The 25,849-nt window shown below is 54.5% G+C and overlaps 1 protein-coding gene across 1 annotated transcript in view; it reads left to right on the forward strand.

Moving 5' to 3' along the window:
- Positions 1-24,984, forward strand: part of Plxna1 (plexin A1) — a 46,533-nt gene extending 21,549 nt beyond the window's left edge. The window contains exons 9-32 of the mRNA XM_057759922.1: positions 314-428; positions 3,643-3,843; positions 5,501-5,597; positions 5,671-5,864; positions 5,987-6,138; positions 6,222-6,342; positions 6,591-6,727; positions 7,840-8,007; positions 8,306-8,399; positions 8,733-8,972; positions 9,082-9,225; positions 9,608-9,842; positions 10,161-10,303; positions 10,759-11,015; positions 11,129-11,195; positions 16,298-16,444; positions 16,557-16,716; positions 17,288-17,391; positions 17,771-17,867; positions 18,210-18,400; positions 18,508-18,677; positions 20,202-20,414; positions 20,513-20,663; positions 21,845-24,984. Of these exons, the coding sequence (XP_057615905.1) occupies positions 314-428; positions 3,643-3,843; positions 5,501-5,597; positions 5,671-5,864; positions 5,987-6,138; positions 6,222-6,342; positions 6,591-6,727; positions 7,840-8,007; positions 8,306-8,399; positions 8,733-8,972; positions 9,082-9,225; positions 9,608-9,842; positions 10,161-10,303; positions 10,759-11,015; positions 11,129-11,195; positions 16,298-16,444; positions 16,557-16,716; positions 17,288-17,391; positions 17,771-17,867; positions 18,210-18,400; positions 18,508-18,677; positions 20,202-20,414; positions 20,513-20,663; positions 21,845-21,940 (3,694 nt within the window). The 3' untranslated portion in view covers positions 21,941-24,984. The remainder of the gene's footprint in view (positions 1-313; positions 429-3,642; positions 3,844-5,500; positions 5,598-5,670; positions 5,865-5,986; positions 6,139-6,221; positions 6,343-6,590; positions 6,728-7,839; positions 8,008-8,305; positions 8,400-8,732; positions 8,973-9,081; positions 9,226-9,607; positions 9,843-10,160; positions 10,304-10,758; positions 11,016-11,128; positions 11,196-16,297; positions 16,445-16,556; positions 16,717-17,287; positions 17,392-17,770; positions 17,868-18,209; positions 18,401-18,507; positions 18,678-20,201; positions 20,415-20,512; positions 20,664-21,844) is intronic.
- The last annotated feature ends 865 nt before the right edge of the window (positions 24,985-25,849 follow it).

Consider the following 25,849-nt stretch of genomic DNA (forward strand, 5'->3'; position numbering starts at 1 on the left):
CCACTTGCTACCCGAGCCCATTGGAGTGGGCTTGCGGCATGTGCTTCTGTTGTCTTCGAAGCACGTTCTGGTTCTCAGTCATAAGGGCCAGTGGTCACTGCAGTGACCCGTGCCTAATGAAGAGGAAGAGAGCCAGAGTAGGCAAGACCATTTTCAGCAAGACCTGTGCAGCAGGCAGAGGGTCTGGTTATCTTCTCTGGAACAGAGGCAAAGGCGCTGGCACTCCAAAGAGTAACAGCACACCGGGCAGGACCCATGATGGAAATAAAAGCTACTACGCCCCTAGACCTAACTGTCCATTCTCCCCCTGCAGCTGCCTGGCATGTGTCAATGGCTCCTTCCCCTGCCACTGGTGCAAATATCGTCATGTGTGCACCAACAATGCGGCCGACTGTGCCTTTCTGGAAGGCCGTGTCAATGTGTCTGAGGTAAGACTGGATAAGACTTCAGAAGTACCAGTGACCCTCAGGGTGTTACCCAACAATTCCCATAGGTGGCCAGGATACCTGTTGTACACTATGAGGTGTGACCAAGGTGGGGACAACTTCCTAAATGTCGTAGCCTGAGGGCAAACTGGGAACGTTTGCTGGTGTCCTTGGGTGTCCTTTGTAATCCTTGGGAGACAGACTGAAGATTAAGAGCCCTCTAGAAGCCTGGGCTGGAGCAGCCTGACCAGTGGGTCTCATGACAGTCCTCTTCCAGACAGCAAGGGAAGCTAACAGCAGAGCTATGTGGGTTTCTTAAGCTCCACATGGTAATTGCTGCTGAATCTGACTGAATGTGTGGCAGGCCACTCCTCCTAGAACCTGTGACACCTTGGGCATGCAGGCCTGCGTGGATGGGAAGCTGGGAAGGGGTTAGGGTCTGTGTTGGTGTGGGGACAGGACTTGAAGCAGGACCCATTCATCTTACTGTCGTGGGGATGGGAAGGAAGAGGCCATGAATTCTCCCACTTGGGTCTGTTGGGGCTGCAGTCCAGCTGGACTGGTCTAGAAACCTTGGCTGGAGGTCATTATGTATGAGTGGGGCTCCATGAGCCTGCCCTCCTCTGGACTTTCCCCACCCCCTAGTTGCTGGCCTAACATTCTACTAGAACAAGGTAGTAGTAGAAGGCAGGATTCTGAACCTAATGGGGATAGGGGCTGTGATGGTGAGTGAGAGCCAGGGACACAGTGGTGTGGTGGGGTGGGTTTTCTGGAAAGGTGGCATCCGGGGAACTGGATCACAGTATCCAGGGTAGGCAGCAGGAGCCAAACCAGGGACCTTGGGAGCTGGCCAGGGTTGGACTGAGGCCGCTTCCAGAGAGGCTTGCGCAGTGAGTGCCCTGGAAAAAGCAAAGTGCTAGTAGAATGCGGAGGACCCTGTTGTCCTGAGGCCAAGGTGGCCCAGGTTTCTTCTCTGGTGTCCCTCTGATCATGTCCTGACTAGCCCATCACCTCCAGGAAGTTTTATTAAACAGAGGAAATGTCGTCCTGGAGTGGTAATCTGCTCAGGTCCTCAACAAAACCATGTTTGCTGAATGGGATGGGAAGCATAGATACCTGGTTTGTCTGCACAGGGCTGGGGTCAGGCAAGGCTCTTTTGGGGAATGGGTTGATCCCCTGGGTGCTCACTCTTCTTTGCAGCTTTGTATGGATTACCAGGAGTGTTGTTTAACCACAGACTTAGCAAATGAAAGTCTTTGGAAACCCTGGAATAGACAGTGACAAGCAGCAGACCACATCTCCCTGCCTCTGGCTCTGGGGGACTTAATGCAGGCTCACATATTCCTGTGACTTTCTAGCCCCAGGTGCTTTTGTGTATACCCAGATACTGGCCTGGAGATGGAGAGAGACCTGTAGGCACTCACCTGGCTGCCCTTGCTTCACTCAGGGCTTACTGAGCAGCTAGTGAAATGGGCAGCCAGGATGGAGTGGTTGGCCCTAGAAGGAACCTCGCGGAGGCTTGGTCAGCAGAGCTCATGCTGACAGTCCCGGAGACCTGGGATGTCCCCTTAATACCGCATTCTGACCTTACTGTAGGAGTGGAGAGGTACAACTGGCCTTCCACAAGAAACCCATCATATGACTTCCCCAGTGGCCTGGTGGGCCTCACTCTTGGCTTCTCTCCCTTGCCAGACCCTGGGATAACCTGAGTTCCCAATAGGGAAGCAGTCTTGTTTGCATGAGGAAAACAGCTGTGGATCAGATGTCTGGGAACCTGACCTGAGTCCTAAAACATCCCCTTCTCTGGCTACTTCTGGGCTGATCCTCAAGTGAAGGTGGAATCAGGAGCCCATAGGCAGGGACCCTGGCTCCACTACCCAGGTGTCTGCCAGTCTCTCCTTGAACTGCTGAGAAACAAGGAATTGGTGTAGTGTAGACTTTTCAGGGCTGCTGGTCCCTGGCCCTGAACCAATAGATCCAAAGGGATCTGTGACCTATCAGCAGGGCCTGAGGTACAAGTGGCTGGTAGGATTAATTCAGCTAGACTCTGTGTGCCCCCAGAGGGCCCCACTTAGCCTGGCCTGTGATTTCTGGAATTCATAATTAGAAGATATGCTGCTGGGCTTGGAAAGAATACTGGAGTCTAGGTGAGGAGAAGTTACACCAGGGAGGCCTTCCGTCCTCGGTGTGGCCAGTGGATTGATAGCTGGAAGGGATTGTTGGGATAATGGGCAGGCTGGAGCATCTGGCCAGGGTCCATGTCTGTTCTCTGCCTGCTGTACTCACACAGGGTATTTCAGGGGGTAGTGAGCAATGCTGGCCTCAACCTGGTATGTTTTAGTAGGTGGATGGTAAACCCAGCTCAGCAGGGATATTAGGGGCTCTAGGACAGGCTGAGCTAAGTTGGTTGTTCTCTCAGCTGGGTCCCATCACAGACCAATTCTTGGGCTACAGTTACCAGATGCGCCTCTGATGGTAGCAGCAGTGTTTATGTGGCCCTGCATACAGTGTCTCCACCAGGAATGCCACCTAAATTGGGGCTAGTGCCCAATGGATGGATACAGGGGCATGCCACAGACTTGCTCGTTGAGCCTTTTCAGATCTTCTGGGGTCAAATTGTGAGAGGCTGGGTCAGAGCTCAGGCCCTTATGGGCCCTGCGGAGCAGATCCTCGGCCTATATCCACCTTGGGAGCCAAGGCAGCCCCCAGGGATCAGGCCTGTTTTCAGCATCCCTATTTAAAGCTGCTCCACAGGCTCCCACGGGGCACCTCCTCCTGAGGCTGCTGCCAGCCATGCTGCAAGCAAGCCAGGCGTTGCATCAGTTATTGTTGCTGAAACCCTGGCCCTGGGGGTGCCTGTTTTTCTACAGGGCCCAGGCTATTTTTATATGCTCCCAGACCCCCAGCTGAGAGCCTGCTACCCCAGTACTCCATTCTTGGCTCCTGCTTTGGGTCTGTGCAGCTGTGGACCAGATGGGGTACCTGTGGCCCCAGAGTAGCGGGGTTTTAGGTTATGGCCAGGGTGAATAGGCTGACCTCTGTGAAGCTACAGCCTGGTGGGAGCAGGACCTAAAGACTACTGTTCCTGTGGTGCTCAGTTACAAAATGACACAAGGAGCCTGGACTTTGTGAGCCACCACAGCCTGGGACACAGTGGAACTTTTACTTCTTGCTGGCCACCAGACCCAGCTCAGCCAGAGCTTTGCTGTATCCCCAGGACTGCCCACAGATCCTGCCTTCTACCCACATCTATGTGCCAGTGGGTGTGGTGAAGCCCATCACCCTGGCCGCACGGAACCTGCCACAGCCACAGTCAGGCCAGCGAGGGTACGAGTGCCTTTTCCACATCCCAGGTAGCCCGGCCCGCGTCACTGCACTGCGCTTCAACAGCTCCAGCCTGCAATGCCAGAACTCCTCGGTGAGGGAACAGCAGGCGGGTAGGCAATGTGGGAGTGTGCCATGCTTTGGAGTGGGCCATTGCCCACCCAGTCCCAGACCTGGTTTGTTAGGGAAAATAGGCCAGAATGACGTATGAGGCCAGGTGTGCCTTGGGAAGGTCAGGGGACTCTGCTGGCTCCCTGGCCCACCATTGAGCCCTTGGTGAGTATGAGTGGTGTAGGGAAGTGGCTCATGGTGGCTCTGAGTTCCTTAGTGAAATAGCCAGATACAATGACCACTAAGGAGTGTGTCCACACCACAGCCATCTGAACATCAGCAGGTGGCCTTGCTGGGTGGGTCAGGGAAAACCCTTGGTGGAAGACTCATACCTCACAGTGGCATTCCCAAAGTTGTCATTGAGCTCAGCAAATCTGGTGTTTGACTGTGGTTCTCTATGGAACAAACCCTTCTGGTGCACAGGGGCCCAAGCTCAGGTTCAAACTTTCCTCACTGATTACTGTGGCCTCATTTTCCCCTCTGCCCAGGAAGCTTATAGTCAGGAGGGCAGTGAATTTTTTGGAACAGGTTTATAATCAGATTGACAGGGCATGTGTACACAGGACGATTGACAAGGCTTTAGTTGTCCCACACCCTGGTTCCAGGAGCCCTTAGCTGATAGAGGTCAAACAGGGCAGTGGTTGGGGTTAAATCGGCTGCCAGGGTAGCATGGGCCGCAGGTTAGTGGAAGCATAGCTCTCTGCCCAGCAGGGAAGGCTGCACTCCCCCATTTCCCATGCTGTTGGTCACCTCCCTTCCTTCTCCTACTGGCTCCTCACATAACCTGTACCCCCCCCACACTCCCTCTGACTCTTATCACCCCTTTTCTCTTGCTTCTGCTTCCTGTGTCTCTCCACCCTTCATCTCCGATGTCCCCTTCTCTGTAGACCCCCATTTATCTTCCCTTCAGCAGTGTTTAAAGGGAAGAGAGAGTATCAGGGAATTTGATAGGATCCAATTAAATTCCTTCAGATAAAATAGTGATGAATTGCTGAGCCACCCCTCAGAGACGTCAAGCTGCCTGCCTCAGCCTGAACACAAGACAGAGCCGAGGTCATCAGCTGCAGAAAGTGGGAGGCAGCTAAGCTTAGGCCCAGCCCTTGAGGCTGTTACCCTAAGCACAGGCCAACCTAGGTAGAGTGGGCGCAGCAATCTTTCCTCAGGACAGTGGTCTTTTGATCTATGCTCAGGCTGTGGGGTCCCAAATACCTCACACCTCAGAAGTCCTGACCTGCTTAGTAGACAAAGACTGATGTTTACAGAGCTTTCCTGATGCTCTTGGGCCCAGCTAGCCCTACTTTCCCAGACGGCTGACTGAAGCTCTCAGCCAAGGCTGCCCTGGTGTTGGAAGTGGTATCTGAGGCAGCCTTGGAGGATAGGACTGGAGGCTGGTGATGGGTGTGGTTTCTTCATGGCTGCTGGAGATAGAGTTTGGTAGGAGGGAGCAGGGCCATGGAGCCAGAAGAGAAGCCCTGTGTGAAGAGATGGGCAGAAGAGCTGTATGTGTTCTAGTTCATCTTGCATGTAGGCAGTAGTCAATTTCAGAGATGATGAGGGCCCCATAGGCGCCCTTGATCCTTTGTGGCATAGAGGTAGTGACCCATTACCTCAAGCATGACCACTATGCCTGCTTCCAACAGTACTCCTATGAGGGGAATGATATCAGTGACCTGCCTGTGAACCTATCAGTTGTGTGGAATGGCAACTTTGTCATTGACAACCCCCAGAACATACAGGGTGAGTAGCAGGGCTGGTGGCCTGGGTGAATGGATGGCATATGGGTCCATGCTGACCAGCCTTCCTGTCACAGCCCACCTCTACAAGTGCCCAGCCCTGCGCCAGAGTTGTGGCCTCTGCCTCAAGGCAGACCCACGCTTTGAGTGTGGCTGGTGCGTAGCTGAACGTCGCTGTTCTCTCCGTCACCACTGCCCAGCTGACTCACCAACCTCCTGGATGCATGCCCACCATGGCAGCAGCCGCTGCACAGACCCCAAGATTCTCAAGGTAGGATCTGGAAACCCGGTCCAATACCTGCCTAACCCCACCCTTGTAAGCCCACCTACCACCTCCTCTCACCTGGCACGGTAGACCTTGCTGTGTCCGCCCCAGCCTCTACCTTCCTGCAGCTGTCCCCAGAGACAGGCCCTCGGCAGGGAGGGACAAGGCTCACCATCACTGGCGAGAATCTGGGCCTGCGGTTCGAGGATGTGCGGCTAGGAGTGCACGTGGGCAAGGTGCTGTGCAGCCCTGTGGAGAGCGAGTACATCAGCGCAGAGCAGTAAGGCAGACTACAGTGGGTGGTGAGGGGTCTGGATGGCCTGGGAAGCCATTCTGCAGTGCTGAGCCCCACCATGCCCACAGGATTGTCTGTGAGATCGGAGATGCCAGCACATTGCGGGCCCATGACGCCCTGGTGGAGGTGTGTGTGCGGGACTGTTCCCCCCACTACCGAGCCCTGTCCCCCAAGCGTTTCACCTTTGTGGTAAGCTCCATCCTGCTGCCCTCTACTTCTTGTTACCCCAGAAAGTGTCTAGGGTTGCTGCAGAAGCCGGCCTGGATTCATGTCTAGTATAGCTCCTGTTGCCCATACCTAGACTGAGCCCAGCCACAAGGGAGTGGTTACCCTTGCCCCCTGGGCTGTCTGACTATCTGGGGACACAGAGTAAGGGACCCAGATGCTAGGGTATGCACCCAAGAGGGAATTCCCTCCAACAAATCATCTTCCTGCAGACACCAACCTTCTACCGCGTGAGCCCCTCCCGCGGGCCTCTGTCCGGAGGAACATGGATTGGCATCGAAGGAAGCCATCTGAATGCAGGCAGTGATGTGGCTGTGTCCATTGGTGGCCGGCCCTGCTCCTTCTCCTGGTACGGGGTGAGAGGAGTCAGGGGCCACAGAGCTTTCCTTCCTGGCTCTGCTGTCCCCTCCTGTTGCCTGGGTAACGGGTATGGAAAACCTGGTGGGGTGATCTCTATGGAAACCTAGAGGCAGAAAAGGTTGCCATGGAGATAGAGGGCCAGCCTCCAGAGTGGGAAGGGGTGTGGCCTGGCCTCAGTAGGTACTACTTACTGCCACCACCCTAGCCCCTCCTAAGGAGAAGGGAGACATCTCTCTTGCAAGCAAAATAAAAAGTATTTTTTTTAAAAGTTTAATAGAGAAAATAGATGTCTTAACAAAAGCCTTGAGGCTTGAAGTGGATAATTTTAGATTAAAGATGATAATGGAACGGTCCTTTAAATATTTTCCTGTGGTAATTACCCGTTATCAGGCTAATCATTGGTGTTTGCAGCTTGGCGGCTGTAGGGCCTCCAGCCTGAGGTAATACAGCCAAGGGACAGGGCCTCAGAACAGGTATTGCCTTGCTGACTGTTAATGAAGGTGACCTGTGACCCCATTCCCCGGGACAATGTACTATTGCTAGGGGCAGGGCATTTTCCAGGTGTGTGTGTGCAGAGGGAAGGAGGGGCTGTTTTGTTCAAGGCCCTTGGTGGTGGTGGAGCTCTGTGTACAGAGGTCTGAGAAGGCAGTGCTGGCAAGTGGAAAGGGTCAGGTGTATAGTTTAGTGTCTCTGATGTTCTGAGCAACAGCCTATCATCTGCAAGGTGTGTTTATCCCAAGCCTGGCAGGGTGGACTAAGATGGCTGACTGACGCTTTCGAGGCTTGGCCAGGGTCTCCTGAATAGCCAGTAGCAGGCAGGGTCCATTTCATCCATCTGCATTACAGGTTGTGTCGTTAGGAAAATGGGGTGGAGTTCATGCCCAAGGGAGGTTCTAGAGCCAAGTATAGGTAAGACCCAAGATAGGGAGGCCAGCCAGGGTCCAGGGTAGGATTAGACACTGGTGGCCACTCTAGGGCCATAGCTGTCATCCCAGTAGCCATCTGAGTGAGGCCCATGCCTTTCCCTGGGAGCCAGTGCTCAGCCACCATGAAGAACTGCTGGTGTGTTCCATGCCCTCACCCATCCTGACTCCATCCCAGGAGGAATTCTCGAGAGATCCGCTGCCTGACACCACCCGGGCAGACCCCTGGCAGTGCCCCTATTGTCATCAACATCAACCGTGCCCAGCTCTCCAACCCTGAAGTGAAGTACAACTATACTGAAGACCCCACTATCCTGAGGATTGACCCCGAGTGGAGCATCAACAGGTGGGAGACCTGCTGCGGAGCAAGGAACCGGTCCCTGTTTCCCATTGCAGAGCTAGAAGCCCTTCTCCATTCCTACTGTGGAGCTGGGGGCACCTCCCCATTCCCAACTGTAGGTCAGGGAGTGCCTCTCCTGGGTGTTCCATGGTGGCTTGCTCTGGCAACTTCCTAAGTCAGTGGTTAATCCTGGCAAGAAGTGCTCTGGCTGAGCTTTGAGCCACCTGCTCCCACAGGAAGAGGCTGTGTCTCTCTTGTACTTTTAGGCCTAGGGCATTGTCTGATTCTTCACTCCTTCCTTTAGTGGTGGGACCCTCCTAACAGTCACAGGCACCAATCTGGCTACCGTCCGTGAACCTCGAATCCGGGCCAAGTACGGAGGTGTTGAGAGGGAGAATGTGAGTGAATGCCCCATGCCTCTGGTCCCCTACCTCACCCTGTCCATGTGGGTATTGCCTAGACCAGAACTACTGCTGCTAACACCCCTGCTTCTGCCTCCCCATGCCTACCTGTCTGTGCTGAGGCCTTGAGGACGAAGTGGTCAGCTAGGGGTGAGCCTTGGGCTCTGGCATGTCAGGCCCTCAGCCGTCAGAGAGTGGACATCTTGAACATGTGTTCCCTTGATGCCTAGAGCATCCTCACAGGGAGCCACTATTCCCAGGGTGGGCTGTCATCGGGTAGCTGGCCCACAATGGGAGGGCTGGCCTGAGGTCCTGGTGCCTATGTCCCAGAGCTGCATGGTGTACAATGACACCACCATGGTGTGCCGGGCGCCGTCTATACACAACCCAACGCGCAGCCCACCAGAACTGGGAGAGCGGCCAGATGAGCTTGGCTTCATCATGGACAATGTACGCACGCTGCTGGTACTCAACAGCTCCACATTCCTCTACTACCCGGACCCTGTACTGGAGCCGCTCAGCCCTACTGGGCTCTTGGAGCTGAAGCCCAGCTCCCCACTCATCCTCAAGGTGGGTCTCAGCCACTGTGGCCTCCTGCTGCAGAAACTGTGCTGAGATAGGCAGCTGGGGCCAGGGGACAGGCCCCAGGACTGCCTTCACTGTACCCTGTTCCCTGCAGGGACGGAATCTCCTGCCACCTGCTCCTGGCAATTCCAGGCTCAACTACACGGTGCTCATCGGCTCTACACCCTGTATCCTCACCGTGTCTGAGACCCAGCTGCTGTGTGAAGCGCCCAATCTCACAGGGCAGCACAAAGTCACGGTGTGTTCCCCATCTTGCTTTATGCAGAGAGCCAGAAAATCCCTGTCACAGCCTAGCTGTGGTCTCTGGAACCAACCTCCTGACCTACTAACCCTGCCCCTCTAAAGCAGTCCTACCTCTGAGCTCAAATGCAGGCCCCATTCAGCCCTCACCATCTTCACCAATGTGAATCCCGCTCACTAACGTCCCACTACTGAGTGCTCGTGCACTAGCTACCTGGGCATGTGCTGTGTTCCAGCATCTCCACCTGTTAGCCATTCAGGTTACCTGCTGGAGAGATGTTACCCACAGGCAGGTGTTTAAGGGCCTTAAGGGCCGCTGGACAGAGGCCTGAAGCTCTGAGGGACTGATACCCTCTGAGCATGCATATCCCATCTGGCAGGTACGGGCCGGTGGCTTTGAGTTCTCGCCTGGGATGCTGCAGGTGTACTCGGATAGCCTGCTTACACTGCCAGCCATCGTGGGTATCGGTGGGGGTGGTGGCCTCTTGCTTCTGGTCATCGTGGCCGTGCTCATTGCCTACAAACGCAAGTCCCGGGATGCTGACCGTACCCTCAAGAGACTGCAGCTCCAAATGGACAACCTGGAGTCACGCGTGGCCCTTGAGTGCAAGGAAGGTCAGCAGGGGTGTGAGACCGAAGCTTGGGGCAGGAGGTGTTTCTGAGGCAGTCACCACCACTGACCCTATCTTGTCCTACTAACTGGCTCTGGCTCAGTCCCAGGAAGGTGGCAGAGGCTGAGATAAGTGGTGTTGAGAGAATTTTGTCCTAAACTAGGGAAACTGAGGCACAGAAAAGTACATTGGTTGGTTTCTTTAAGGTCAGGACCAGTGATCCTAGCCAGACAGCAGGAAGGCTGGAACAGCAAAGGGTGAGGGGAGTCTCAGGAATGCTGCCCTTACTCCACATTGCCCCTGACCCCACACCTGGCCACAGCCTTTGCAGAGCTACAGACGGACATCCATGAGCTGACCAGCGACCTGGATGGTGCCGGCATACCATTCCTTGACTACCGTACTTATGCCATGCGAGTGCTGTTCCCTGGCATTGAGGATCATCCTGTACTGAAGGAGATGGAGGTAGGATTGCCAGCTCAGAGGTTCTGGGGGCTGCTGGGCAGCCAAGGGCATGACCGATGAACAGCCAAGGGAATGGGGGCTGGTATGGCCTTCCAGAGAAAGGTTAAGGAGTATGGGGTCAGACCCACATTGATTCCTGCTCAGGATTGGGACCCTGAGCTCTGAGGCAGGGGCCTGATTTCTGGACAGGTAGCTTCCTCTGGGTGGCACTAGTATCTGTAGTGCTTCAGGAGGCAGAAAGGAGATTCTAGGCATAGAGCAGTGCCCCAGGCCTCACCCAAGCTAACTGCCCATTAGCCTGGGATCCTGGTTCCTCTCCATGCCTAGGCTCTGTGGTACTTTCTACAATTCACCTGCCCGGGTCTCTTGGAGGATCTAGGTGCCGAGCTCCACTGTGCAGTGTGGCCAACCTGGCCTTTTCCCTGCCTTAGCTGTCAGGACCGTGTGCCCCCCAGGTGCAGGCCAATGTGGAGAAGTCGCTGACACTGTTCGGGCAGCTGCTGACCAAGAAGCACTTCCTATTGACATTCATCCGTACCCTGGAGGCCCAGCGTAGCTTCTCCATGCGTGACCGTGGGAACGTGGCCTCCCTCATCATGACAGCCCTGCAGGGTGAGATGGAGTACGCCACGGGCGTGCTTAAGCAGTTGCTGTCTGACCTCATTGAGAAGAACCTGGAAAGCAAAAACCACCCCAAACTGCTGTTGCGGAGGTACAATGACAGAAGCCTGGCCTGTGGGTATGGTCACTATGGGAGTCGTGGGGACCTGTGCCTGCTGGATGGTAGAAGTGACTCCACTCTCCCATCTGCTGCTCTTCCCGCAGGACTGAATCGGTGGCAGAGAAGATGCTAACCAACTGGTTCACCTTCCTTTTGTATAAGTTCCTCAAGGTAGGTGGCTCCATGTAGGGCCAGCTAAGCCTTGGGCTCAGTGAATGGAGAGCTGGGGTGGAGTGGGGTAGAAGCCAAATGTCCACATGGTACAAAGGCCAGAGCCCAGGTGTAAATGTCCCAGCCCAGCAACCCAGATCCCTTGCTCCTGTTTCCTGTGCTGACCCTTGCCACCTTCAGAAGTAGGGTAGGCATTCACACTCTGAAGTTAGTGCCCAGGCTGGAGTTTGGAAATGAGCTTAGATTTCAGTTTGATGCCTGGAGCGAGCTGCCAGGCTCAGGATGGGGACTGCACCTAAACGGGCTTCTGAGGGTCTGACACTGGCCCTCAAGAGCTCTGTGTGCAGTCTGTGGTAGAGTGTGAGTCCACACTAGGCTCTGGCTCCCTAAAGCCCTCAAAGCCCATCAGGTGCCAGGGTGGGCTGGTTGGTTGAACTGCGTTATCATACAGTCTTGAGAAGCTTTCGGGTTTCCCCTAACCTCATGGCCAATGGGATAGATGCCGCAAATGGTGACAATCGGTCACCCAGGTAGTGACCTGTGCAATCAGCCCTGGCCAGTACTCTGGACACAGTAACCAGCAGCGCAGCTGGGCAGAGATGGACTGGTGCCAGTCCCTGGACAGTCCTCTCCCAGTAGGCTGCTGCTGATCTCTGACTGGCTGACCCAGAAAGGTCAGCACATGATCCCTTCCTGGTGGGATGTCTTTGCCTGACTGGGGTTTGGGGGGGGGGGGGGAGTAGGTAAGAGATGGTAGTAAGAGACAGCAGTGGTTGTGAGGAGTGAGTCAGGAGGCCTGAAGGACCAGAGATGCAGCAAAGTGACCTGGAGGCACAGGGGCAGCTGGGGAGAAGGGAGTCTGTGTGTACAACAGCCCCGTGATAGTTAATGGGCATATCTCCTATGACACTGCTGCCCTGTGGACAGTTATTTACATGCTCGTTAAAGCAGACTCTGTGGACCAGAAGAAGCAAGGCAGAGCAAAGGCTAAGGCATTCCAGCAGCTGTGCCTGTGCTGGGTCTTGACGCGTGCTGGCCCTGTTTGACCCTCATTTTCCACACCAAGGAGCGGGTGCAGTCTACCCCACTGGGTCTCAGATCCTGAGCCAGCTCTGGAGTGCCGACTGCCACAATGTGGGGAGGCCAGCTGCCTCTGGAAGCTGGTGGAGCTGGCCCTGCAGCTGTCACTGTGGGGCAGAGGGAGCTGAGCCTGTCAGATGTCTGGGACAGCCTCATGGAGGGGCATTGGCCTCACAGGGCACTCAGGCATTTGGGATTGATGGTGGGGGTAGGGGACACGACAGCTGAGGGAGCAGCAGGAAGAGGGGTACAAAAGGGAGGAAGCAGAGCTTAAGGGAAACAGTGGGCCACCCTGCCCCAAGTCCACTCTTAGGTCCTGGGCAGGGAGCTTGGAGTTTCCTCTCAGCTCTGGGTTTTGCTGGGCAGTGGGAACTGAAACTTCACATACCAAGGCCAGGCCACAGGCGGCCATGCTGGAGCCTTGCTCCTGGAGACTGACCTGCCCCAGGAGTAGGCCCAGGTTGGGCTAGGCCTGTTCCATCTCTGTCTGTGGCCACTGAGCCACACATAGGCCTCTTAACAGGCTTTGCTGTGTGGTGCTGCGAGAGGATGCCCTCAGTGCCTCCCCCTGAGCTGGCACCAGACCCTCCTGCTGCCATAGTTCTGCCTTCTCTGGCCTCTAAGGCTTGTGGCACATACTGCATAGCTTTCCAGAGCCGTTGCTTTCAGTCATGAGACAAGTCCCTCCGCCCTTCCATGGCTCAACGGCTGGTCTCTCTTTAACATGCTAAGACTTAAAAACTGTTTTATTGGATTAAAATGCACGTAATTCAAAAATTCACCACCTTTTAAACTTTTTAAAATGACATTTCTATTTCTTCATTCTGCGGGTGTATACCACCGTGTGTATGTACTCCAGCATGCAGGAGTTGGTTTTTTTCCTTCCACCCTGGGGGTCCCAGGGAGTGATCTCTGTTGTCAGAGTTGGCAGCAGGTTCCTTTACTTACTGAGTCATCTCAGCAAACCTTGTCTTATTTGAGATAAGGCCTCCCTAAATAGCCCAGGCTGGCCTCAAACTCATGCCCTTCGTGCCTCAGTCTCCTGAGTGTCTATAGTGTACAGGTACCTGCCATCTGCACTGTTTGTCTTGTAAACCTGAACTATGTCATCATGAAGTGTTTCCTGTCCCTCTCCTTCCCTCCACTGTACCCCCTTTGTAGTTTCTGCCTCTGAATCAAGTGGAATTGTCCATTGCAGCCTTGCATGGCTGGCTAAATCCACCCACGTGGCTGCAGACCTGTCTGTGGACGGATCTATATGACCCTGAGCAGCCACTGGGCTTGCCTTTGGGTCAGTTGCTTGTGGTTAGCTACAGTCTACAGTACACAGTAGAAAACTATTGGAGAAGTGCAGGTCATAAGCCACTCTGAGAAGTATGAACGGTGTCTTCGTACAGCTGGGATGTCTGCCTCTGGCCTGCATAACCGCACCACACACACAGCTCAGTTTGTACTAGGGAAGAAATGCATGGGGGTTTGGTCTCAGGCTTCATGAGTTTGCACATGGGAAGGGTCTGAGCCCAATCCCTGCCCCACAGATCACTGGTGACGAGAACGCATGAGCCAGGTAGTTTGCTCTGCCTGTCACTACACTGTCAACAACATCTGTGGATAGAGGGGCAGCGCTCGGCTCTGTTGGTCACAGCCATATTCAGTGTGCGTCATCCTAGGCAGGTTTCTGAAATGAAGCAAATGTCCATAGGTAGAGGAACAGGTTTTGTTCAAATGTTTGTTTTGCATTCTGGCTGCATTGTTACTCTGGTCTGCAGTTCTGGCTTAAGTGATCCTCCTACCTCAGCTTCCCATGCTGCGAGTAGCCTCACCCGTCCTGAGTGCTTTTCACAGTGAGGTCTGGTGCGGGGCACCTCACTCACTCCTCAGCCTTCTTCTTGTCACACCTTGTGCTTTGTGTCGTACTCCACTCCCTCCAGTTCCCACCCCAGGTAGGGCTAGGCCCACGTTTTCAGGTAAGTTGGCACATGGTATTTGCCCTCTTGGCAGGTGTGTAGTGTTCCACAGTGTGACCACAGTGTTGTCAATTTCATTGTCCTCTGTCACATTGGCAGGTGTTAGGAGAATCTGAATTCTTCCCCAACACAGCCAGCTTCTGGTGTAACTGCTGTGGTTCCAGAGTGGTGGCTTCCAGAGTGACCATAGGTGACCAGGCATACTCCAAGACTCTTTCCTGGCGTGGGGGCGACTGACTCCATCACCATAGATGAGCACATGTAGACGGACAGCAAGCTGCTTCGGCGGCATTTATTAGCAAGTTAACCTTCCTGCTTAATCGGCCACTTTCATCTTCTTTGCAGCAACATTTGCATGTTTTCTAGAGTTATTTTCTTTAGTATATGGTACGTTTGTTGTTGTGTTGGTCTTGTTTTAAATACCAGCATCCCATCGTTTGCAGCTCCTAGGCTAGAGATGCATGAGGCATGAGGTAGCGATCTGCCTTGCCTTCCTTGCAGATGGGCAAGCTGCTGCTCTGTTGCCTCTCTGTATGAAAGGGCCATTCTCTCCACCTCAACAGGGTTGAGAGGAAGCTGAGGTCCCACGTTCTCCTTGTTATGGGACAGGGAAATAGGGCCAGAGAGAGGAAAGCCTTGGGCTTAGGACAGCTTCTTTCTGGGCCCGCCTCCTTTCTGGGCTCTCATCTCTGATTGCTCTTTCACAGTCTTGGCAGGCCTGGTGAAAGTGATGGTGTGGGCTGGCAGCGGGGAATGGCTGCCTTCAGGGTCTGGTGAACTGCCTGGCTGAGACGGAGTTTTTGCTAAGAAGCCCTGGCTTTTGCAGGGCAGATGCGTTAGGGTTGGGTGGGTCTACATTCAAGGCCTCAGGCATCTTGCCTGCCTCCTCTGCTCTTTTTACTGTGTTTAGGAACCCTAGGGCAGACATCTAATCTGGGGAATGTTATGAGGTAGTGTTTGCCTAAAGAGGCAGCTTTGATGGCTCTGAGTCCCAACCTGCTCCCCCTCCCTCCTCCTCCCTGGCTGACTTAATGAAGCCAACTTTGCAAATGAAACATAATTTCAAAGACAGGAGTGTTGTCGAAAGGTCTCGGATGATCTATGCTCCTGGCCGGTCCTTAGCAGCTGTCTCTTTAATTACCTCAGATGCTAACAAGGGTCTAGAGCATCTGGGTCCAGGAGCAGAGTCACTGTGGGCTTGCCAAGGACCCACCTGGGCCACCTCCTGCCTGGGCATTCTCAGTCAGCCAGTGGCCACTGTGACGAGTGATGCCAGCAGTCGGGTGGACATTCAGGGCCATGGGACCATCCTGAGCTCCAGCCAGCTGCTCCCCTCCCCTTGCTGAGTGATGTGAGCTTTTCCTGTGATAGCTTCTCCTTTATTCAGCTCACTCAGCAGTGATTAACTCCCAACACTGTGCTGCGGCTCTCAAAACTGCCTGCCTCAATCCAGGACTTGGGAGAACCTAAAGGGGGTTTAGTGACAGGCAAAGGCTCCGGGGTGGGGCCTAGATATGATTCACACTTGTAGTGAAGGGAGCCAGATGACAGGTAGCTAGCTGGAGGCAGGGACAGTGCCAGGTCCTTACCAAGTGTCCAGAGGCACCATTTATTCTTGGCATAAGGCTGTGGGTTCCTTTGTCCCTTGGTGGTGTGGAGCCTCAGGAGTCAGCGTGTTTCTGTCAGTGATCATGTGAAGCAGGGTGTTAGTGGGGTGCTGGACTTGTATCTATGTGGGTCCCTAGATATCCAGGAGATCCTGATCACACCTGGTGTGCGCCGAGGGCAGGGGTCCACCTGCCTTGCTCTTCCTTCCATGGGCGTGCTGTCCATGCATGCCTGCCCTTAACTGGTACCTCATCCTTATCAAAGATTTCCGTATCTGTGTCACAAGGACACTGGGGTTGTTGCTCACTAGATTGCCTCACAGGTGTTGGTTTCAGAGAAGACAGGCTTGCCTCATAAGAGGAGAGATGGAGCTGTTGGAAGCAACTCGATAGCCTTTAAAGGGCTGACTAGGTCCTGGCCCCAGCTCACACCCTACCATCTACACAGGAGTGTGCTGGGGAGCCGCTCTTCATGCTGTACTGTGCCATCAAGCAGCAGATGGAGAAGGGCCCCATTGATGCCATCACAGGGGAGGCCCGCTACTCTCTGAGTGAGGACAAGCTCATCCGGCAGCAGATTGACTACAAGACCCTGGTGAGCCCCCAGTCCTGGGTCTTCCCCTTCGAATGACACTGAATTGAGTGAGCAGGACTGGCAGAAGCAAGGGGTGGGGCTAAGGCTGCCATACCACCCTCCTCACACACAGACCCTGAACTGTGTGAACCCCGAGAATGAGAATGCACCTGAGGTTCCTGTGAAGGGGCTGAACTGCGACACCGTGACACAGGTCAAGGAGAAGCTACTGGATGCTGTATACAAGGGTGTGCCTTACTCACAGCGGCCCAAGGCTGGGGACATGGACCTGGGTGAGTGGCAGGCCAAGTGTCCCTGTGCATTCAGATCAGAAGCCAATCCCCTAGTGCCAGTTGTCCTGCTGGTAGGGGATGCTTACCAGAAGGCATCCAATGGAAAGTCTGCAAGGGAGGTGACAGGGTAAACTGGGGTCTGCAGGCCAGAGTAAAGTGATGGAGGAAAAGAAGCAAGCTGTGAGTTTGATATTCTCTGTGAAGTCAGGGCTGTCAGGGCTGAGGGGACAGGCCTTTGCATTGGGGGAAGTTGAGAGAGGGGATCCTGTGACAGACTTGGCTGGAAAGGCTGGACCTGGATCTGGGTGAAACAAGGTCTACCTCTTAGGCTCATCCAGGTAGCAGATGAAGGGCCAGCCAATGACCGTACCACCTCTGAGCCAGTGAATGGAGCTCTCAGTGGATGGAGGGGCCTCAGCTTGTTACTCTATGCAGGCTCTTCCCCCAAGTGCAGAGCAAGCCACTCCCTGCCACTTCCCCACTCCTTCATTCTGTGTACCAGCAGAATGAGGAGCTTGAGTGGGAGGGAGGGAAGGAAGGAAGGCCACCTCCAATACCCTACTTCCTGTAGAGTGGCGCCAGGGCCGCATGGCACGCATCATCCTTCAGGACGAGGACGTCACCACCAAAATTGACAACGACTGGAAGAGGCTGAACACACTGGCTCACTATCAGGTGACCCTACTGTCCAGGGACCAGGCCACCCAACTCTAAACACACTGGCTCACTATCAGGTGACCCTACCATCTAGGGACCAGGCCACCCAACTCTAAACACACTGGCTCACTATCAGGTGACCCTACCATCCAGGAACCAGGCTACCCAACTCTGGAAGTTTTTTAAGGGAAAACTTCCCTTAAACTGGAACATGCCCAGCCAGGTATGGACTGTGCCATGCCTAAGGGATTATATGCTCTGGAACTGTCTTGATGGAGACTCAGAGTGGTGGCATGACTTGCCTCCAGGGGCAGAACGAAGAGTGTCTTCAGGTCCCCCATGTTAGGCAGGACATCTTGGCACCCTGGTAACTCATATCTTTGACATCTGCTTACAGGTGACAGATGGCTCATCGGTGGCACTAGTACCCAAGCAGACATCTGCCTACAACATCTCCAACTCCTCTACCTTCACTAAGTCTCTCAGCAGATATGGTGAGGGTCTAGCAGGGTTGCAGCCAGGTAGTGGGTGGGCGGTGGACCTGGATTGGATGCCTTTTTCCTAGTGTTCTGCCATAGTGTGTTGGATGTCAGGATTAAAGGAAGTGCTGTGGCCTGTCACTGGACTCTTGGCTTCCCTTCAATTCTGAAGCCGTGTCTTTCCCCATAGACTGTAACCAGGCAGCCTCATGCTGCTCATGTGGCCACAGTGGTCATTCCCAACATACCTGGAAGGAGGCTTGGTGCCCCAGAATCTGAGGGAAAACTGTTTGGGTGGGGCAGGTCTGGCCACGGGTAAGGGAAGTGGCCCTGCCAGCTGACAGGCTATTCCTGCAGAGAGCATGCTGCGTACAGCCAGTAGCCCCGACAGCCTACGCTCACGAACACCCATGATCACGCCAGACCTGGAAAGTGGCACAAAACTGTGGCACCTGGTAAAGAACCATGACCACCTGGACCAACGCGAGGGTGATCGTGGAAGTAAGATGGTCTCTGAAATCTACCTGACAAGGCTGCTGGCCACCAAGGTAGGTGTATGGAGGTAGGCCAAATTTAGAGTTCCTGCAGACCTGTCAAGGCCATCTAGGAGGTTGGTGCCCTGAACAGCTCTGAAGCTCAGTACCTCACCCTGCAGGGGACACTGCAGAAGTTCGTGGATGACCTGTTTGAGACCATCTTCAGCACAGCGCACCGTGGCTCTGCTCTGCCTCTGGCCATCAAGTACATGTTTGACTTCTTGGATGAGCAGGCCGACAAACACCAGATCCATGACTCTGATGTGCGCCATACCTGGAAGAGCAATTGGTGCGACTGGTGATGGGCATGCACCAGGGATGGGACTGCCATGGGCAAGGCAGAGTGGGCCAGGCCCTACAGTGCCAGGATCGCCCTGGATCCTGTCACAACCCTACAACTCTTAAGTCTACAAGAATTGCTTGGGTGAGGGGCTGCCATGCAAGAAACAGCTTAGTGAGCTCGAGCCAATTGATAGCATAGAGGAAGTGATATTCCTAGCATAAGCCTCTACTCAATGATGTGTAATGCTGGCATCTGGGGATAGAGATGGCTCTAAAAGGCCACTCTGAGGTCATGTGCATTAAGTGTGGAGCTCTATACAGCAGGTAAGAGTCGAGGCCACCCCGGACTCCAGTGAGTTCACTTCTGTGCTTCCCATGGCTACTGTTGTGTCATCCCTGACCTACCTTTTCCTAGCATAGACCACCTATGTTTGTGAACCAGCCTTAGCTGCCTGCAGCCTAGCCATGGGCCCCACAGCCTCTTGCCGGTCAATATTCTCTGGTTTTGGCCGACAGGCATAGTTATGGGCTTCTATGTGCAGCCCTGACCCTGCTGGCTCCACCTATGTGCGGTCTTCTCACCCCCATAACTCACAAGTTTAGAGGAAGGTCACTTAGACTGAAGACTGGTCCCTTGGCTTTCCTCCCCATCAAGGTGGTACGCTATCTCCAGACCCTTCCTTCCCCTCTAGGACCCTACCCTACCGGAGGATTCCCACCAGAGTATACCCATACCTTGTCAACTCCTTATTCCCTGGAGCTGTGCTCTGGCCTCTAAGTCCAGTCGGTCATCAGCTTCCCTAGTCTCCTGTCCCTCAGCACGCTATGCTGGATGGCTCTGGCCTCAGCGCAGAGCCCTGTGCCCCTCCTCTTCCTTCTCACCATTCCTTTTGGCTTTTATCTGCTGCCTCCCTCCAGGACTGTGGGAGCCTAAACCCCAGCTCCATCAGTGCTGCCTGTCAGGGACCAGCAAAGGAGGGACTGCTGCGTGGCAGCACTGGCCGGGATGGCTCTGCTGTATGGAATCCTCTAGATTTACTCTAGAGCAGCTGCCTCAGCCATGTGGAATTACCACTTTTTTGGCACAAGCCTATGGTCACCAACAACCTCAGTCTTCACTTTCATTTGGTTTCTGTTTGAATAGCACGTGTGATAATTGGGTGCTTGGCCAAGGCTGTCTAAGGTGTTGTGGGGCATAGAGGGTAGGTATTAAGATGGATGTCCTCAGTCAGGGGCTGAGCACAGAAGCAGGGATATAAGCCAGTGTGCAGATGTCAGGAATGCCCCCTGCACGTAAGTTAGACATGTGGAATGATGCTCTGGGAGTTGCCAGGTTGTGGGCAGCTTGTCCTGTCTGGCCTGTGGGGTAAGGGGCTTCCCCTGCCCCACTTGGATATGTGGACATCCACTCATTCTCTGGAGGACAGGGTCAGGCCTATGGGATGGTTGGCCATGCTTCTACCTGCTGTACAGAAGGAAAGTAGGGTGCAGAGGGGTCCCTCTAAGCAGTCTCGGGCCTGCTTGTCCACAGCCTGCCCCTGCGCTTCTGGGTGAACGTGATCAAGAACCCACAGTTTGTGTTTGACATCCACAAGAACAGCATCACGGATGCCTGTCTCTCCGTGGTGGCACAGACCTTCATGGACTCCTGCTCCACGTCAGAGCACAAGCTGGGCAAAGACTCACCCTCCAACAAGTTGCTCTATGCTAAGGACATCCCCAACTACAAGAGCTGGGTCGAAAGGTGGGTGGCCAACAGAGGTTGTGCAGGCTCAGGCCAGAGGTTGGTGGGTGGGTAGGCCCTGTAACCCCACCCATGTTGACCCTGCCACCTACTGTCAGGTACTATGCTGACATTGCCAAGATGCCCGCCATCAGTGATCAAGACATGAGCGCCTACCTAGCAGAGCAGTCCCGACTGCATCTTAGCCAGTTCAACAGCATGAGTGCCCTGCATGAGATCTATTCCTACATCGCCAAGTACAAGGACGAGGTGAGCCCCCACCCCCACCCCAATTCCTGGATCCACCTGTATCTCAGAACTGTACCTGACCACCTGACCACCCAGCTGTTTCTGGGACTATAAGGAGAGCAGAGATTATGAGTACACAGAACAGTCTGGGAGCAGGGTGAAGAGTTAAGGTGACAGTATCTTCTAAGGGTGGACAGCTGTGGATCTATAACAGTTTATTGTGGCTAGGCAGAAGCTGTCGGTGTTGTCGGCCTTGGAGTGGGTCTTATAGGAAGCTCCTTGTCCTTTACCAAGGAATAGGTCCCTGGCTCATCTCTGAGGTGACTTGTCTCTACTTTGGGCTAGAGCATATGGGTGCAAATGGCTAAGGACTGGGCATGTGTGGACAGTGCCAAGCACTAAGGCAGAGTGGACCTGGCTGGCTAAGATCACTAGAGTCCACATGGCTAAACTTAGGGCCCACCTGGGGACAGACAGGAGATGTAGACACGCCTGGGTAACCTCGGTGTGGAGGCTTTGGACTTGGCTATGTTCCTGAGCTAGATGGATTGTTACAGGTCTAGAAGCAGGGAGGTCTGCTGGCTGTGCTGAGCCAGTGAGGTGGATAGCCTGGTAGCCTTTCTGGAGGTGGGTAGCCACAGAGACAGGTCTAAGGCCATGGGCCTATGGGCTCAGAAGGGCTCTAGGCACCAAACCAGGCATGGAATGGCTCAGGCTGTAGTGATTGAGAGCATAGGATGGGACACTGAGCCTGGGCTCCCACATAGACTGGGGTTTGGGAAGCCTAATGACTGTAGGTAGAGGTGTGATCCTCAAGAAGACAACCTAAGGCCGTAAGAAATCCAGCAACAGGAGAGAGCAGTGACCATGCCACAACCGATGGCAGGGAGTAGGGCACTGCTATAGCCCAGGAAAGCGGGGTCGGGTGGGAGAGGCCGTAGTCAGGAATCAGAGCCTGTTGGTATAGTGGATAAGGGTAGAAGTGATGATCTTGGAGGCTCACCCTGGAATGCTGTAGGAATCAGGATCAGAAATGTTTTCACAGCTAGGAACTGATAGAGTCAGGTCTTGACTGATCCCCAAATCCCCACTAGGCATAGCAATGTCATTTGCGGTACCCAGGCAGGCTTTCCTAGAGCTTTCAGCCCATATGTGTGGGTAGTCAACCCTAACCCTGACCGTCCCACCCTGGTCCTCCGCAGATTCTGGTAGCGCTGGAAAAAGATGAGCAGGCACGAAGGCAGCGGCTTCGGAGCAAACTGGAGCAGGTGGTGGACACGATGGCCCTGAGCAGCTGAGCCCTAGAAGTGACCACCCAGCAGGAGGCAGAGCAGGAGGGCAGCAAGGGGGACCCAGGAGACAACCCTTGGCTCACCTATACCGAGTGCCAGGTGTGGGGGCTGCAGTTGGGTCCTGGCCCTCGCTTTCCTCTCCCTGCCGTGCAGGGTTGACTTTTATCGCTGTGGATGTGAGGGTCCTGCCGAGCCACCTCTGTGCCTAGGGCTTGCTGCCCTGGGGCAAGGATTGCAAAGCAGGGCTGGTTCTGCCCAAGGATATTTGCTGCTTGGCAAGAGCTGCTGGTGGCCTTCCTGGGAGAGAGGTGGCCTCTGAGGGGCCGAGATAGAAGGCCAGGCCCTCCCAAACGAAGGAGGGCACCAAGACAAGGGACTGGACCAGTTTGCAGTTCCTGGCTTCTCCAGCTGCTACCAGCGGGCAGAGTCTGAGGGAGAGGTGAGATACCCAGGGCTGGGCAAAGAGAGCCACAGCCTGGGGCTGTCCCATTAGCCTCTACTCCAGCACCCCGTGCTTGCCACCACCCTCAGATTCACCGCGTGCTCTGCGCGGGCCAAGGCTGGAGTGCCACGTCCTTCTGTTGGGGAGAGGCTCTACTCCCCTCCTATGGAGGGGCTGCAGACCCCGCTCCTGAGTGACATGCGGACAACGGCTAGGCAAACCCTTTTCTGTCCTCAGGGCTGTGCCTCTGGGAGCCTCCGGGCCTGAGGCTCCAGTCAGAGTGCATGTTCCCATTATTTATTCCCCGCTCCTGCTCCTTGCTCTGCCCTCCATGGAGCTCAGGAGGGTAGCAGACCGCTATCCCATCACCCTCTCTCCTCCCTGCTCCTGACACTCCCCAGTGGCTTCCAGTCCGGCATCTCAGCAGTGTCCTGGCCCCCGCAGTGGGACATCTGGGTACTGCTTTTTAAGGGAACAAGAAATCCTGCTGCATTCTGCCCTAGGGGTAGGGCAGGGTACTTCTGCCATCCTGCTGGCCATGGACAGTGACCCAAGGGACCGGAGGTCAGCTGTGTCCACCTTTATCCACAACGAGCAACAGAACACATTTTTAATGGACCCTGTACATATATATATATATGTATATGTATATATATATATGTGGCCCCAGCCCCAGTGGGGTGCTGTACAGTTACTTGAGGGAGGAGACACAGAAAGGCAATTCAGGAGGAACCCAGGTGGAAGAGAGCAAAGCCAAGGGTCCTGGAGCTGCCATCTGATGTGGCCTCTGCTTCCCACAGACGGAAGAAGCCCCTGCCCAAGCTACCGGGTGCCCCAACTTCGGGTACAGAGGCTGTGGACCTGCATGACTGTGCTAGCGTTTAGTCTGAGTTGATCTTTTCGAACTGCAAGTGTTGAATACTAGAGGTGGTTAGACCCTTTTTTTTTAATGTTTTTTAAATTAATTAGTCATTGGAAAAGCAAGCGAGCGGCCTATCCTCTTTTCAAGTTCACTTTTTCGATGGTACTAAAGATTATAATGGATTTTAAGGGACAGCTGAATGTGGCCAGGCCCAGCCTCAGTGCTGGGGACAACGTACTCCATGCCATGGGCTGCTAGCCTGTACTCCCTCACATTCCAAGCTGGGGAGCCAGATGGGACAGGTTGGACGTCAGATTAGAGCTGCGCCTTTAGGTTGCTGTGGGGCAGGTGCAAGGACTCAGGGAGCTCCTCCAACATGGTTGTCAAGGGGCCTGGGTGCCCTAGGCCTTGAACTCTGGTCAAGTGTCTCTGTGGCTCACTCTTTGGGCTGATATGGGGTCAGAGCCAAGTCTAGCCAACCTGGATATAACGTTTCTCAGTAGCCCCTGTTGCCTGGGGTTTTTCCCTTGGATATAACCCTCTCTTCCTTCTGATGCCTCCGGACTGTGCCTGGGTGGGAGTCTCAATTTCCCCTAAAGTCTTCCCTGGATGTGGGCTTCAAATAGAAGCCCCTAGTTCTTCCAGCTCTGCCTGGACCACGCACAGCTTCTAGGCTCAATGCCTTCACTATCCAGCCCTACCACCCTGCCCAAGGCCCCCAGGCTCCCAGCCTCACTCTACCCTTCCAGGCCACCACGCCCCTGTGGGTGTCATAGGTGGGTGGTGAGGTCACCTGGAGCAGCCTCCCCAGGGCATCTGTTCGCAAGCACTTTAGCGTATCTGTTTACATGCGAGCTGCCCTAGCTGGTCTCACCAGGCATCTTCTCGGCACAGCCATCAGGGCCAGGCCTCACCTCCCTGGATTGGACTCTGCCACTCCTGGACCGGACTTTGACATCTGCTGGCCTTGGTGTTTAAGAGCCACCCATCTCTGTGGCACCCTGCAAAGGGCTCCACTCCAGCTTAGATATAGCCTGGGTTTGGAGCCCACTGTGCACTGGGTGGTAGATGCTCAGAGCCAACCTCTATAGTCCTAGGCCAAGGGGGTGGCCAAATACTACTCCAGCCAGCCTGGCCCTAACATTCTTGGCACTGCCGTCCTGCCGTGGGCTCTGTCCCCCAAAGCCCTAACCTCCTGCCTGGTTTTCCCCCTTTGAACCCAGACTCAGGAGTGCCTAGGCTGTTAAAAGCTGAGCCTGGGTGCCTGGCTTCCACATGCCTTGGGCTGGCCCTGTGCTCTCCTGCTGGCCCACCCTCTTATGGTTGGACAGCTGATGAGAGCAGCAGGGATTAGGGCCTTGATGTGTCCCCAAGAGGCACAGCATTGAGTTCCAGGCACAGGCCAGCTCCCTCTGTTGGCACAGAGGGGCCCGACCGCCACCCCCTATTCCAGTTCCCCCAGTTTGGATCTGGTGGCTCACATCGGTGCTACACAAGCTAGAGTAGATATATTTAGAAAGAGAAAGCTATTTTTAAGGTGAAGCCCATGATTAGCTGTCCTTTAATGCCGCAGAACACTCCCTTTACCCCCCCCCACCCAAAAAAATGGTCATTTGGACGGTCTGAGTAGACCAGGAAGCGGCAGAGCCAACACGCTCAGCCATCAGATTGTAAATATATGGCTATTTCCTATTTTACGGTTCTTCAGATTTAGTACTTGTAAATAAACACACATTAAGGAGAGATTAAACATTTTTGCTAAAGCTTGTGGCTCTGGGTCTTAATTCTAGCGAGGGAGGGACCTAAGAGGTACCACAGAAATAGGAGCTTGTCACATCCTCAGGGCAGTACCTCATAGGTGACAGCAGGCACTCTGGAACGTCTGTGCTCCAGACCAGGGGCTTGGTATGATGAACACACAGGCAATGCACCCAAAAACCCAATAGACCCGTGTGCCACATCAGTTTCATCTAAGCTGAAAACACGAACAGCATGCCCTCATATCTGAACCCAGGCAAGGACAGGGGGAACCTCCTGGTGGCCTGTGTGGTAGGACCATGGGAAATCCTCGTTGGGACCAGATCCATCTGAGGCAGGACCCCTGAGGCCCTGATAACCTACAATGCATATTCTGTCCCAGGGTTCAGGACGACCCAGAAGTGCATGCACGACCCAGAGCTGTGGCCTTGGGTTCCTGAGTTGCCCACAGAGTTGGTAGTATTTCCTTAGTGCCAGGGGTCTCTCTTCACTATGGCCTTGGACTAAGGAGTCTAGGGTGGGACAGCCCATGGGCAAACTCATTCAGTTTTATGGGGTTGGATGACTTGGTTCAGGTGCCCAATCTTTGCCCTTCTCACCAGGGAAGAATGCTGTGTGGAATTGGGTGCAATAGCACTGAAGGAGGCAGCTCTCCATCGTTGGTGGTGCTCCACCCCCGTAGGAGGATCTTGATACCTAGGACTCCTGTCTGATGCCTGCTGTGCTGTTCATCCACTGCACAAGGCCAAGGAGCAAAAGTTTCAGGCCACACTGGTCCCCATGGGCTCTGAAGCACGCCTGCCTGCTTCTCTCTCATTCCAGTCCTTTCTGGACTCCAGTGGCATTCCATAAA

The sequence above is a fragment of the Chionomys nivalis genome, chromosome 1 (genome assembly GCF_950005125.1).
Source record: "Chionomys nivalis chromosome 1, mChiNiv1.1, whole genome shotgun sequence".
NCBI classification, from domain to species: Eukaryota; Metazoa; Chordata; class Mammalia; order Rodentia; family Cricetidae; genus Chionomys; species Chionomys nivalis.